Source organism: Hemicordylus capensis, chromosome 1, assembly GCF_027244095.1.
Source record: "Hemicordylus capensis ecotype Gifberg chromosome 1, rHemCap1.1.pri, whole genome shotgun sequence".
NCBI lineage: Eukaryota > Metazoa > Chordata > Lepidosauria > Squamata > Cordylidae > Hemicordylus > Hemicordylus capensis.
The window spans coordinates 433179169-433193817 of NC_069657.1; the positions used below are offsets into that span (position 1 = coordinate 433179169).

The window sequence follows — 14649 nt, forward strand, 5'->3', positions numbered from 1 at the left end:
CCCTGGACCTGGTGCGAGATGTCAAGAGTTGCAGAACCATTGGGTAGCAGTGACCATAGTGTGATCCAATTCGGCATATATGCATGTGGAGAATTGTCAAGGAAGTCCAACACAGATGCGTTGGACTTCAGAAGCGGAAACTTCTCAAAAATGAGGGGACTGATAAGAAGGAAGTTAGAAGGGAAAATCAGGAAGGTCAAATCACTCTAGAAAGCATGAAACTTATTTAAAACCACAGTACTAGAAGCTCAGTTGGACTGTATACCAAGGCTGAGGAAAGGTACCACCAGGTTCAGGAGGATGCCAGCGTGGCTAACAAGTAGAGTCAGGGAACCCATAAAAGGGAAGACATCCTTCAAAAAATGGAAGTCCTGCCCAAATGAAAAGAACAGGAAGGAACATAAACTCTGGCAAAAGAAATGCAAGGACACAATAAGGGATGCAAAGAGATAGTTTGAGGAGCATATAGCTAGAAGGGTCAAGGGGAATAAGAAAGACTTCTTTAAATATATCAGAAGTAGAAAACCTGCCAGGGAGGCGGTTGGACCCTTAGATGATGAGGGTGTGAAAAGGATTATGAAAGAGGATAAGGAGATTGCAGAGAAGCTGAATGAGTTCTTTGCATCTGTCTTCACAGTGGAAAATACTGACCATATACCCTCTCCAGAATTGAGTTTTTTCAGGTTTAGCGGCTGTGGATCTGGGCGAATTTGAGGTGACAAGGGAAGATGTTCTAAACTGTCTTAGCTAAAAATTAACAAATTAAAAGCTACAAATTAACAAATCACCAGGCCAGATGGCATCCACTCAAGAGTCCTGAAGGAACTCAAATGTGAAATTGCCCATCTCCTAGCAAAAATATGTAACTTGTCCCTACAATCAGGCTCTGTACCAGAGGACTGGAAAGTAGCCTATGTGACCCTGGATCGGGGGGGAGGGGGAATCTGGGAAATTACAGGCCGGTCAGCTTAACTTTGGTGCCGGGTAAATTGATGAAAAGCATACTTAAGGACAAAATTGTTAAACATATAGCAGAAAAGGCCTTGCTGAAGGAGAACCAGCCTTGCTTCTGCAAGGGTAAGTCTTGCCTCACTAACCTTTTGGAGTTCTTTGAGAGTGTCAACAGGCATATGGATAAAGGTGATCCAGTTGACATAGTATACCTGGACTTTCAAAAAGCTTTTGACAGAGTTCCCCACCAAAGGTTCCTGAGTAAACTTAGCAGTCATGGGATAAGGGGACAGGTTCATGTATAGATTGGTAACTGGTTGAAGGACAGGAAACAGAGAGTAGGAATAAATGGACAGTTTTCACAGTGGAGGTAGTAGGAAGTGGGGTCCCTCAGGGATCGGTACTGGGACCAAAATTCTCTAACTAGTTCACAAATTATCTAGAAGTTGGGATAAGCAGTGCAATGGCCAAATTTGTAGATGACACTAAACTATTTAGGGTAGTCAAATCCACAACAGATTGTGAGGAGCTGCAAAAAGATCTCTCCAAACTGGGGGAGTGGGCAGCAAAATAGTAAATGTGGTTCAGTGTTAGCAAGTGTAAAGTGATGCACATTGGGGCAAAAAAGCCCAGGTTCACATATACACTGATGTGATCTGAGTTGCCAGTGACTGACCAGGAGCGATATCTTGGGGTTATGGTGGACAGCTCACTGAAAGTGTCAGCTCAGTGCACGGCAACTGTGAAAAAGTCTAATTCCATGCTAGGAATCATTAGGAAGGGGATTTAAAATAAAATTGCTAATATTATAATTATAATGCCCTTATACAAAACTATGGTGCTGCCACACCTGGAGTACCGTGTACAATTCTGGTCACAACATCTAAAAAAGGACATTGTAGAACTGGAAAAGGTGCAGAAGAGGGCAACCAAGATGATCAGGGGCCTGGAGCATCTTCCTTATGAGGCTAGGCTACAGCATCTGGGGTTCATTTCCTTAGTAAATAGGTGACTAAGGGGAGACATGATCTAGGTGCATAAAATTATGCATGGAATGGTAGGGAGAGAGAAATGTTTCTCCCTTTCTCACAATACTAGAACCAGGGGTCACCCCATGAAACTGAAGGTCGGGAAATTTAGGACCGACAAGGAATACATTTTCACACAGGGCATAATTAGTCTGTGGAATTCTTTGCCATGGGATGTGGTGATGTCCACCAGCTTTGATGGCTTTAAAGGGGGCTTAGACAAATTCATGGAAGACAGGTCTATCAATGGCTACTAGCCTGGTGGCTATAGACCACCTCCAGCCTCAGAGGCATCATGCCTCTCAATACCATTTGTAGGGGAGCAACAGCAGTATGTGCAATCTATACATGCACATACCTCTTGCCTGTCGGCTCCCCAGAGGCATCTGAGAACATCTTAATTTAAGAGAACGTCTTCTTTGCTATGAACCACACTGCCCATTGAGATAATCTGAGGTTTGTCTGCAGTTGCCTCATCTGGTGGCTACTCATGAGATGGGCCTTCTCCATTGCTGCCCTGAGGCTTTGGAACACACTTCCTGCTGAAATAAGAGCCTCCCCATCTCTTACAACTTTTAAAAGGGCAGTCAAGTCACATTTGTTCACCCAGGCTTTTAATTAGATATTTTTTTAATTGTGTTTTAATAATAGTTTTAACATTTTAAATTTTAATCGTCGAAATGTGTTCATCTTTTTATTGGTTTATTGTCTTGTAACCCACCAAGAGAACTTGTGTTTTGGGGCGGTATAAAAATGTGTTAAATTAAATTAAATTAAATTAAATTAAATTAAATAAATCTGGTGGGCCACTGTGTGAAAAAGGATGCTGGACTAGGTAGGCCTTGGGCCTGATCCAGCAGGGCTGTTCTTATGTACACCTGGCTTGCTACTCTCTCAAACCACATCTGGTGAAGGTATGCATGCCACTACTCTCCTCCTCCCCCTCCTGCTCTCCTCTCTCCTGTTTGTTCCATTCTGTGGGGAAAGGGGGGACTTCTGGGCATTCTCTCAGGATGAATACAGAGTCCTTTTTTCATGTCAGAACATGGTGCCTGAATTCTAGTATTCTACAACAGGGACAAAAATTGTTTCTCCCACAATAGTGAAATATAAATATATCAGAGGTGGCGTTCCAGACTATCCTCTTACCTGAATGATCTATCATGGGGATTCCTTTATTATGAACATTTTAAAGGAGGAATATGGTTGTCTGTGCTAATACAATGTCCAAATATTCAAGACCAATTCATTGTGAGTGAAGTGTGGACGAATAAGCAACCACGTGAAAACTGGCTGTTAAGCAAAAGGAAAACAAATTACACCATGAATAGTTGAAAGTTTTATTCATATAAAATTCATTATTAAGAACAAGATTGCATCTTAAAAAAAGATCTGCAGTTATTTACAGCAGTATTGCACAAGTAAAGTGGCAATTACCCTGTCAAAATTTCATCAGTGCAAAACACAAGTAAGCCAGGGAAACTGCAATAAAAATGCTACATATGCTGGGTCCTAGGACATACGTTAGTGATTAATCAGTACAAGATCAGTGCTACATTGATGTTTGTACCTGATCGAGAGGTGCTGCCATACAGTAACTAGTGGTCTTTCGAACAGGGTGCAAAATTTTCACTCTCCCCTAACAATTTAGTAGTTCTTGAATAAACTGCAGGTTCTTCTTGTTCATGAGGTAATAGCCATATCCTGTGCTATGTAAACTGTGGTCAAGGGATGAGGTCTTAATAGCCCTTAATGCAAGGAAGAAATAGGAAGCACCAACAAGGTTCTGAACTGGCATCTAATGAATTTTCGACATGAGTCTACTGTTGAGATGAACTGCTGGGGCAGCTGCATTCTCTGTGGACACAATGGGGAGGGGCTTGGATCTCTCTCTGTGTGTGTGTGTGTGTAAATACTTAGGACACATTTATCATTCTTAAAGACTGACTAGCTCAGAGCACTGCATGTCACTTTAGTACAACACCTTTAAAAGCCACCTTCAGTCCCCGGAATTATGTGGAACAAATTCATGCCAAAGGCTACCAGTGAGATGCCAAATGTGTGATCGAGCATGCGTGATTCCTCTCCAATCACACATCTGAATTCCTATCCCTGCCTTCACTTCATATTTGAACATCTTAAAGATAGGGAAGGTGGCAAGAGAGTCAAATTGGAAGAAAACAAGGGCTTTAAACAAATATCTAAAATATCAACTACCCCAAACTAGTAGACAGTGCTCTAAACTGATCAATCACTATTTCCATATATACTAAGTAAAATTCAAAGGAAGAGACTTTACAAGAACTTAAATAAGCAGAAAATAAATATACAACATTTCTACAAGTTACAGCATTATGGAACAGTAGAGTGCATTAATTACAAAGAAATAAAAGGAATCTACAGCATTTAACAAGGTCCATTCTACCAAAAAAAAAAAAAAAAAGAGTTTAGAGAAATCAATCCATTTGACTTTTGTTGCTATATCTTACATGACATAATAAGAAAAAGAGAGGAAACATTGCACACAGGTGACATTTGGCTCAGATGAAAAGAACAATTGCTCTAAATCTATAAATATTCAAATATTTACAATCATTGAAAGAAAATAAAAGCATAGAAAGTCTTAGTAGATGCAATTCCTCTAGGAACAAATTTGAATCTGGTTTCTCCACAACCAAAGAAAATTCTTCATAAAACATTTTGGCAGGATTAATTAAACAAAACAAAAGGGAAAGTAAGGATTTGTAGAAAAGCTTTAAAAAATCCTTCCAGTAGACAAAAATGTTAGATATGTTAGCTGACAAAGAGTTTTTTTTAAACCCACAAGTCTACTGTGGACACAGTGGGGTTGTAAAGGCACAAAACCTGCACTGAGTCATGAAAAACCAAATGGGCCTTGCTTGATTTAGCTTTTTAAGGTATATAGCTATACCTTATATATACCTTATTTATAGCTATACAAATGCCTGGCAGAGATTTCTTGATAAAACAAGAGAGCTTGGGTTTGGGCCACACAGTGCCAATATCATGACTTTTCTTGTTTACATTATAATTCACAGAATTTTAAATATCAACAGGCTTACAATAAGTTTGCTTGAAGCCACGGCAGCAAGCTAGTTGTACTCCCATGCTAGCAGTTAACACATAAGAATGTGTACACATCTCAAGGCACTGGGCCAGCCGAGCCTTACAAGAAAAGGGAAAGGAAACGTAGGGTAGGAGATCTAAAGGGCGATACGCAAGCTTCTGCTTAGGCATCAGGACTTTTCAGGCTCCCCTCTTCCCACAGCAGCTCTTTATCCCACCCCTGCCCCAGCCCTGGTAAAAAAAAAAAGCCACTCCTGAAAGGTCAAGGTGTCCTAAAGAGAGGCAGTGATCACCATGGAAGAGAAAAACAGGGAGGTCCTCCTGCCATTAGGTGCATGCATCAAACTCTCTGGATCCTAATCACGGAGGGCATGCGCTTGGGAGGACTTTGTATGAAAAGTAATTGAAAACTAAAGTGCTCCAAATGCAGAAGCGTGAGCAAAACGTTCCACTGTAAATAGAAAACACTTTGGTGAGTTTAGAGAGACAAATTCTGGGCACATAAAGATTTTAGGAAGCACAAATGGTGTGTGGGTAGTGATCAGCACCACCCATGAATTTGGCCTCAAAGAGATTTCTGATCATGATTCCCACTGAAGTATGTTTGAATTGAAACAAGGGATGCCTAAGTTCTTGTGGTATATCAACAGGATTATTGGCCAACTCCAAGCCAGGGAAAATTGATGTGGCTTTAATAGCTGTGAATCCAGCATTGCTCGGACAGGAAGGATGTCTGTGTATGCCCCTAACTTTTTAGATGCCACGAGAAGTCCCTATTGCACAGTATCCACTTGAGCAGGATAATGCTAGCGGTTATGAACCACGTCCTCGCCTTTTGCAGTCAACAAGACAGTGAGGCTGTTCTCACAAGGAGCCAAGACTGGTCTAGGGCAGCTAAGTGGCTCCCGGGAGCCAAGCCAGGAGCTGAGTGGCTCCTAGCAGTGTCTTGGCGGCAAATCCGGCTGAGAAGCTGGGCCCTTAAAACGAGGTTAAGGGAGTGAGTGCTACCTTAATCCTGTTTACTTGACCCCACAATGCACAACGCACTTGCACAGTGCATTGTGGGATTTCCAGGTGCGGAGACAGCATGTTCCGACCCCCGCACCTGCGTGCTGCCTGGGGCAGCAGCAGAATGTCTGGGGGGGGGGCATGATCCACATGCCCAGACCTGGCAGCAGGATCGTCTGCGGGGAAGGCAAGCTTCTGCAGCCTTCCCCACTGCCTGCCAGCAAGCCCACTCATGTGATCGCGAGAAAGGGCTCTGTGTGTGTGCATAATATGCAAACATGCAGTTAGGCCAAATTCCTACTTGCACTGCGGAGATTTCTGCTTGTATTTTTTTTAAAAAGTAATAATAAAACAAAGCTCTTTACCAAAAGTAGCAAAGGAAGAGGGGGAAACAGAACTTGCTACAAAGCTACCAAAGCTCTGTCACCTTGTTAGCACATTTCAGCTATTTTAGTCTACAGCTGGACCACCTGAGCAGCTAGCAAGGGCCGGTGCTTATGTGTGCAGGCCTCCTGCACATCTTCCCCTGCTGGATCTGGAACTGCAAGCACAAGAAGATGCTGGCCAACTACTGGGACTCAGTTTCCCAGTCCAGCATTTGGGGATGTACCTTCAGCTCCTGACCTGGAATCTCATGCAGTGCAAAACAGGAGGACGACTAGCACTGTCAGCTTTGACAGAGCCTGTTGGAGCAGTAGGAGCCTAAATCCAACACACTCTAACCCCAGGGCTGCTCAGCTTTGGTCCTCCTGCAGATGTGGACCTACAACTCCCATAACCCCCGGCTATCGGCCACTGTTGCTAGGGATTATGGGAGTTGTAGTCCAAAAATTGCTGGGGAGCCCAAGTTGAGCAGGCCTGCTCTAACCCTTCTCACTTGCTTCAAGGAGATGACTGGCATGGCCAGCCCTGACAGTATGAACCACCTTGTGGGCAGTTAGGTGCATGTTGCTGTATATGGGCATTTCTCTGGCTCTGGAACCTAGAATGTACTGATTCTCTGGATTAAAATCTGAAGAAGGTTAGAGTAGTACAGGAGGCTAGGGCTAGACCAGATGGGAAAGCCCTCCATGGACCCCAGACAAGCATTTGTGTCCAACACATGTAGGTACACTACAAAGAGATTCTAGAAATCAGAACAGAGAATCGAGTCCTACATTTTGTAATAGCACTTAGGTTGGATTTGGCACAGCTCAGCAAAGTTTGGAACCTTTTGAGCACAGCCACGACATTTTCAGTGGTGCTGGTGAAACCAGAAATAGGAGCTTTAGCATTTTGAAATGTGTTTCAAACAAGATTAAATCAAACCACTACTTTATGCAAAGTCTCGGCATCATTTCATGAAACCTAGCCATAGCCAGAGATATTATGTGGGCAGAATGAAATAAGGGGCCTACACACACACTGGCTGACATGTCCTGCAGTGTAAGGCAGACAAATCTGAACCTCCTGTGCAGCTGCAGGTATCTAAAACACAGGACCATGTAGCTGTGCAACAGGGCTGTTCTGCTACTACTTACCAGTACACCCTTGCACACTGCTACATAACTAGTAGCCGTCTAGCCCTGTTGTGCAGTAATGTGGGCATGTGTTTTAGGGGCCCACAGCAGCCCACATTACACTGTGGGATGTCAGCCACTGATCCTTTTAAGCAACTTATGATCTTCCAGACAGTTTATTTGCAGTTGACTCTCATGGCAAAGAAATAACTCAGTGGAGATCCACACATGAACTACTTTACCATAATGTGGTGCAGCACAAGTCAGTAGCCCCCATCCTGCCCTGCTACAAAAGCATGATTGATTCTGGATTTGAATTTTTGCAAATGCATCACCTATTAAATTCTTTTTTAAAAAAGGTTTTACCATTATCCACGACAGTTGAAGAGTTAGCAATTGAAGCAATTTGGTATATTCTTAATACTCAGGAAATATGACAAGGGATTTTAGAGAAGCCGACGTTTTCTTTGTTAAAAGTCAACATGCACATCTGTACTGAATGCTGGCTGCAGTCTGCTCTTGTGGAATTTTAACTGTTTTCTGAAGGCAGGTTGGGGTATTCAGTATGGGTTGTATGCATTGCACAATTCTTCCCATACACAGAATTTGTTCCCATATACAGAATTTAGCACCCTGACAATCTCAGCTTTCTTTTTCTTTTCTTTTTTAAAGCAAAATTTGGTGGCAAATATAAGTTTGTAGGTACCTTCTAAATGTCTGAGGAAATCTCTGAAGCCTAAATGAAGGCTCAGCAAGATTGTCAGGGGAAGATGTGAAGTGTCAGGGCCTGTCTGCTCTTTATCCAGCATTTCCCACACTTTTGATACCGGGACAGAGTTTTGTTTTTTCCTGGATTAAAACTGGGCAATACTTCTCTCTGCCACTCAAAATGTTATACATGTCTTTCCCCAATCCACTCCAGAACGGGAGGTGGCTATAGGCCACCTCTAGCCTCAAAGGCAGGATGCCTCTGAGTTCCAGTTGCAGGGGAGTCACAGCAGGAGAGAGGGCATGCCCTCAACTCCTGCCTGTAGGCTTCCAGGGGCATCTGGTGGGCCACTGTGTGAAACAGGATGCTGGACTAGATGGGCCTTCTTGGGCCTGGTCCAGCAGGGCTGTTCTTAACAAAAGGCAGCCACCCTCCTTGCAAGCACAGGATAGTTCAGTTACCATATTTACCTGTATCCAAGACTAGCTTTTTTTACAAGTTCTTTGATAGTAGAAATCAAGGGGTCATCTTAAATCCAGAATCCTCTTCCTTTTGGGTAAACAGACCCCATCTGTTTTTTAAGAGGTCCATTTTAAGTTCAGAGTCATCTTCTGTTGGGATAAATACTGTAACATTGCCTCCCATTTGCCCAAACAGACAGGGCTCAGGAACAGGATTTCTAGGAATGCTTCTGGGATTCCCCACACTTGCCAGCTGTCATAAGGTTGTGCCAGAAGTCAGCAAATCCTTAATTCTTCCTTCAAGATGATGTCATTATCTATAAATCACCAGGGAAAGGGGAAGGGCTTCCCCAATCTTACTGGCACTGAGTGGTGGATGCATCCAACATAGTGACTTGGTTTTTGAGACACACTTCAGTGCCTCAGCTCAAAGTCTGGGAATTGCTGTCCTCCTCTCCTCTACAATTTATTCATATGAGCAATTTGTTTAAGTGTTCGTAATCTATTCCGGTTGCACAATTTGGCTAGTCTTATTTGGACAACTCTTGCTACAGAATTTGTCTTTTCGCACATTACAAATAGTCCCAAATTAAGACCATTAAACACCAGCAAGAGCCCCGCTGGATACATGCAGTCAGTCACCTACTCTGTATAGATAAATGTAGCAATCTCAGAAGGGGGAAAGTTCCACTTTTTAAAAAGATCTAACTCTTTTAATAGTGGTAGCCATTTTGTTCTTGCTTACTCTTGGAGCTTTGACCCTGGGTGACCAATTTGAATACTGTGCTGTTTGTTGACCTCAAGCCCATGCAGCAAGTCAGTAGTCCTTATACATTCCACATTATGGTTACTAGGTTGTCTCTCATTGCAACAGATCTTCAGAACAAAGGCAGCAATAACAGAATCCAGAATGCTTTTTTCTTTAAAACAAAATAAAAACCAGCCAAACTGGATTTAAACGACAGTAAAATACGAAACAGAGGATCAAAACAGTGCCTGAAATTATGCAGTAGGACCCCATAAGAACACTGGGGCAATATTGCACAGGTGTAGGAACTGCTTTCACCCACATGCAATGAACTTATTGCTACAATGCCCCCACCCCACCCCATCTTCAGTACACGTTATAGAATACACGTGTTTATCTATACAAATAATAAAAAGGGAGAAAAATTGGAAAAGGCAACCTGGTGTAATTATTTGGAACATCAAAACTTTCACAGTTTAACTAACTTCCAAAGCAAATTCAAGATTTCTCCCTCTGGGCTGCAAGAGGCAGAAGAAGCTTCACCCAACAGCAGATGGATACAAGATTTTCTTGCAAGCTTCTTTCCCAGAGTAAGACAGACAAGGGCAGCTGAAATCAGGTGGCAGAAAAGTTGTTTGTTTAATGGGGGGAGCAACCACGAGTGTCAGTTCAAACCTCTCCATCTTGCTTCTACCAGTGTCCCTTTAATGATCATGCCCTTTTGGACATGAAAGTCATCTGGAATAAATGGAGGTCTTGTTACCAGAGTCTGGCCTCTTGCTGCTTGGGAAGGGGCAGGGGGAAATGCTGTACAGTAAATCTTTAACATAAAAAACTAAGGCAGCTTTACAAGGTAGCTGGCTCAGTCAATTCCGTTGCAGGATATAAGCAGAAGCAACCTACACGTTTCCAAGAGCAAACACACCATGATTCAGTTATTTTCTTGAAAGCTTTATATAGCAGGCTTAAAAAAAAAGAAAGTTTCAACAACAACAAAACGATGTCAGCTCTACTCTCACATGAAAGCCTGCTTAAAAAGCTTCATTGTCCATTTCCAAAAATCCATCATGATTTGTTAATAGGAAACTTTCATTTAAAATCTTGGTTTGTTCTAAAAAAGAAAGGCAAAAACTGCCTGGACAGGAGTCCTTCTGCTCCTTTTAATTTGCTGGATGTCCCTTAAGTCAGAAGGCCCGCTAACTGCATCCAGGCACGCTGTTCATGGTTGCTGTAAACAAGTAAACAATCCCAACTGCCTCTGTAAGCATCAGTCACTGCATTCTCCATATGAGGCGGACGATATAATGCAACAGGCGCAAAATTATGATCTGGTGGTTTACTGCTTGGTAATCCAAGAAACCCTGCAAGAGGAAATGAGAGGTTATTTTCATTCATGAAGCTTTCCTGTCTGGCAGTAATAATTACCAAATTTATAGGCCAGCCATCGGAATTGCTGCGCTAGCTCATAAGTGCTTAGGATGACAAACTACAACAGCTACACCAGCGTGAAACAGGCCAATGTCGCATATTAGCACTAGCAGCACAACAACCTGAACTAGAGGCCATTCACACAATCAAAAACTGTGTTCTACCTGGGTTTGGGAGCTGTGTGCACTCCTAATTTTTGATCGTGTGGAAGCAAGGTCGGAGGAAAACCTCAATGGAAGTGATTTTGTGGAAGCAAGGTAGGAGGAAAAGCTACCCAGGTTTTCCTCCTACCTTACTTCTACACAATCACTTCCACCCAGGTTTTCTTCTTACCTTGTTTCCACACAACCAAAAACTGGGAGCACACACAGCTCCCAAAACCAGGTAGAACACAGTTTTTGATTGTGTGAATGACCTCTCTGTCTTACACATTTATATTGCAAAACAAATAGATATTAGAGAGAGAGAGAGAGAGAGAGAGAGAGAGAGAGAGAGAGAGAGAGAGAGTAATATGCATACATTTGATCACAAGTAGCCTACATTATATTAACCTTTAATAACCGCAAGAAATCAATATTAAAATGAAGATTATCCTGCATTCACAAACGCAGAAGCAAAACTGGCCTCTCTTCTATTTCTTTCCTTTAAATAAATGAAAAGAAAAATATGAGCAAGAAAACATGTTCTGTCATGCTCCCCCTTTTCCTATGGCAGGGGCCATTCTTATTCTTTTTTAATGCAACCACTCAATTTCAGCACATTCAATTGGTACAACACAAATATAGTGGTGTTTCCCAGGCCAGGTTAACACATATTTGCACACAGCTTGATGTCTGCAACATTTAGTGATGAATTCTGTATTTCAGGGCTGCTCAACTCTGGTCTTCCAGTTGTGTTTGGACTACAACCCCCATACTCCCCAGCCACGGTAGCCAATAGTCAGGGATTATGGAAGTTGTAGGCCAACATCTGCAGGAAGATCGAAGTTGAGCAGCCCCATGGATCTGAATGGACCATCTCAGATCTATCACTACAAACAGAACTTTCATCTCCCCTCCCCTTTTGTGGAAAGGAAGGAGCCCCAAGACTCAATCCAACCTCCCCATTCCTCAACAGGTTAGCATGACTGGGGGAAAGTATTAGGTCTTGAGCAGCACTGCCACGGTCCTGATAAGTTGTTGAACTGGGATAGGGGAGCAAAGGCTCTCCCTTTAGCCCACCAGATGGCCAGTTAATCTACTGGGGGTTCCACACGCAGTCAACTGCTCCTCCATAGCCACACATGCTCTTCAGGCGATCAGAACTTCTATAGCAGAGCTTGAGTGCCTCCCCTCACCCTCCTTCTCTGCAGAAAGGAATAAGCAGCAAGTGTTTCCTCCCATCCTTCTTTAGAACCAGCAGGAGCCAAACTCTTGTGCTGCCAGACTGTTATGCAGAATCCAGATCTGGTGGTCTCAAGTGTCATCATAGCAAACCTCTTCTAGTCAAGGAAACAACTGTTTGCATCTCCCCTAATGTGAACGCTTATAGAAATATATACCCAGGTGACACTATGCAGATAGGAGAAGACTCGACTGTCAGTGGCCGTGACAAATTTGCTTTGGATGTAAAAGCCAGCCCAAAAATTTAGAAGCCAGACAATGGACACGTGACAAAAATACCAGACTTGGTGACGGACACTGTGTGGGGCGGGGGTGGGGGGATAAATGGACTTCTCTTTATTGCCTTTACCAATAACGTGCTTAGAACAGAAAGAGGGCTGCCTCTGAATATTCTAGTCCAGACACCATGGCTCCCTGGGACTGTCAACCACTGGGCTATAGTTAATCAGGGCAAGGACCACTGCACCCCCAACTTCTCTGTAGTATATGTGCCTGCCCCCCTGCCCACCATAGTGATGGGCATTTTGCTAGCAATATGTGCTAGACAAGCAAGTATATCACATGAGCGAGAGGACGTGCAACACAGGGCCACAAAGCATGCTTTGAAATCCCTAGGGCAGTGGTTCCCAACCACTGCCCTAGGGGATAGATCCTAGCAAGGAGTGTGTGTGTGTGTGTGTGTGTGTGTGTGTGTGTGTGTGTGTGTGTGTGTGTGTTGACATTGCATCTCTTGGCCCAAGATCAACCCACCTTAGAGGAGAAAGCTTGTGCTTCCCTGGCAGCTAATGCTGTCTGCTTACAGAAGCCTGCCTGATAAGTTTTCTGCATACTGGCAGCTAGAAGGATTATATTCTTCACGAATGCCTAGGCCTCTAACACTGAATATAGTGCATTGGTCTCTATATTTAATCTTGTTCTACACTGCTTAATTCACTGCTGCTGAATTTAATGTGAGGTTTGCTACAACTAACAAATGGTATATAATTTATGAGATCTGGTACAGCAGAAAGAGGGAGCCAAAAACAGGATGGTATTCTCAGAGTATAATTGTATCATTGTCTAAATTGTTGACTCTCAAAAATGTTAGAGATGCCCAAAGGATGAAATCTGGTAGCTATAATTTATCTGCAAAACCAGTGATTTGGCGTAGTTTGTGCTAAAAACCTAAATAAAGCTATAGGCAATCTGTGCCAGAGCTAATGAACTAGTGAACCTCTCAATTATTCTCAAGTGACTCCACCTGTGCAAACATTTGGTTCAGTTTTGGTGTGCATATATATATGCGAAAAAGATATATTAGAACGTCGGCAACCACGTAATGCAAAGTTTGGCAAGCACATTTTAACATGTTGACAACACTCAACTTCAGAAAAGATCCATATGCCGCAGGAAACGAGGCAAACAAGACGGACAACCCTGCCAATAATGTCTCTTTCCACTCCTACTTGAAAAAGATAGTTTCCGAAAACTAAAGGCCACCTCCGACTTTACATTTTTAAGGCATAACTGTACAAGGTTTCCCATGTACATCTAACAATGCATGCTTCCAAGCATGTGCATCCCACCAGGTACATTTACCAGGGAGCCTTGAAGCTGCATTCAGGAGCAAATCCCTCCAAATTCAGTGCAACTGGCCCTCTAACAAGTGTGTTTAGGACCACAGCCTTAAAGTCCTGTTTCAGAGGGATAATTGTATTTGTCTGTTACAGCAAGTACAAAAGGGTCTTGTGGTGCCTTAACTAACAAATGCATTGTGGCATCAACTTTGGTGCACTAGAGCACACCTCATGAGGTGCCATCACTTTTTAAAATGCCACAAGACGACATTCTTACGTTGCAAGACCCCAAGAGGCAAGACATGCGGCAATTCTAGCACTCATCTGCTAGAAAAAGCACAAGGAAATGCACTTGGACAGAGCCAGGAGGAGGAGGAGGAGGAGGAGGAGGAGGAGGTGTGACCCACCTACAGACAAACTACTGCATGCCACAACATACTTCCCCTTAGTTTCCAAGCCAGCCAGGCAATGCTTTTACTGCACAACGAATGCCGCAGACGCTTCCAGACAGCACAAGAGAGCAATAGCAGCAGCTGCAGCGTCAGGGGCAGAGTTGGCCAGCCCAGGTCCTTGCCTCAACTCACCTGACAGAATAGGACTGCGATAAGACCAAGGCACTTCCCTTCCATCTCTGCACAACAAGATGGGAGGAAATCAGCTTCGTGTCTGCAGTTCCTGTAGAAGCATTCGAACAACAGCCTGTGATTTTTATCTTGGATGTATGGGATTGTTCCAAAATTAGCCTTCCATAAGCTGACTTTACAAATAGTAAAATCTTTATTTTAAGTTGCG

At 43.1% G+C, this 14649-nt stretch overlaps 1 protein-coding gene across 8 annotated transcripts in view; it reads right to left on the reverse strand.

The window, feature by feature from the left end:
- Positions 1 to 3305: 3305 nt before the first annotated feature.
- BCL2L11 (BCL2 like 11) overlaps positions 3306 to 14649 on the reverse strand; it is a 50463-nt gene continuing 39119 nt past the window's right edge. For all 8 annotated transcript variants that reach the window (XM_053313576.1, XM_053313605.1, XM_053313586.1 and 5 more), the window contains one exon: positions 3306 to 10852. In XM_053313576.1, coding sequence (XP_053169551.1) covers positions 10763 to 10852 — 90 coding nt within the window. In that variant the 3' untranslated portion in view covers positions 3306 to 10762. The remainder of the gene's footprint in view (positions 10853 to 14649) is intronic.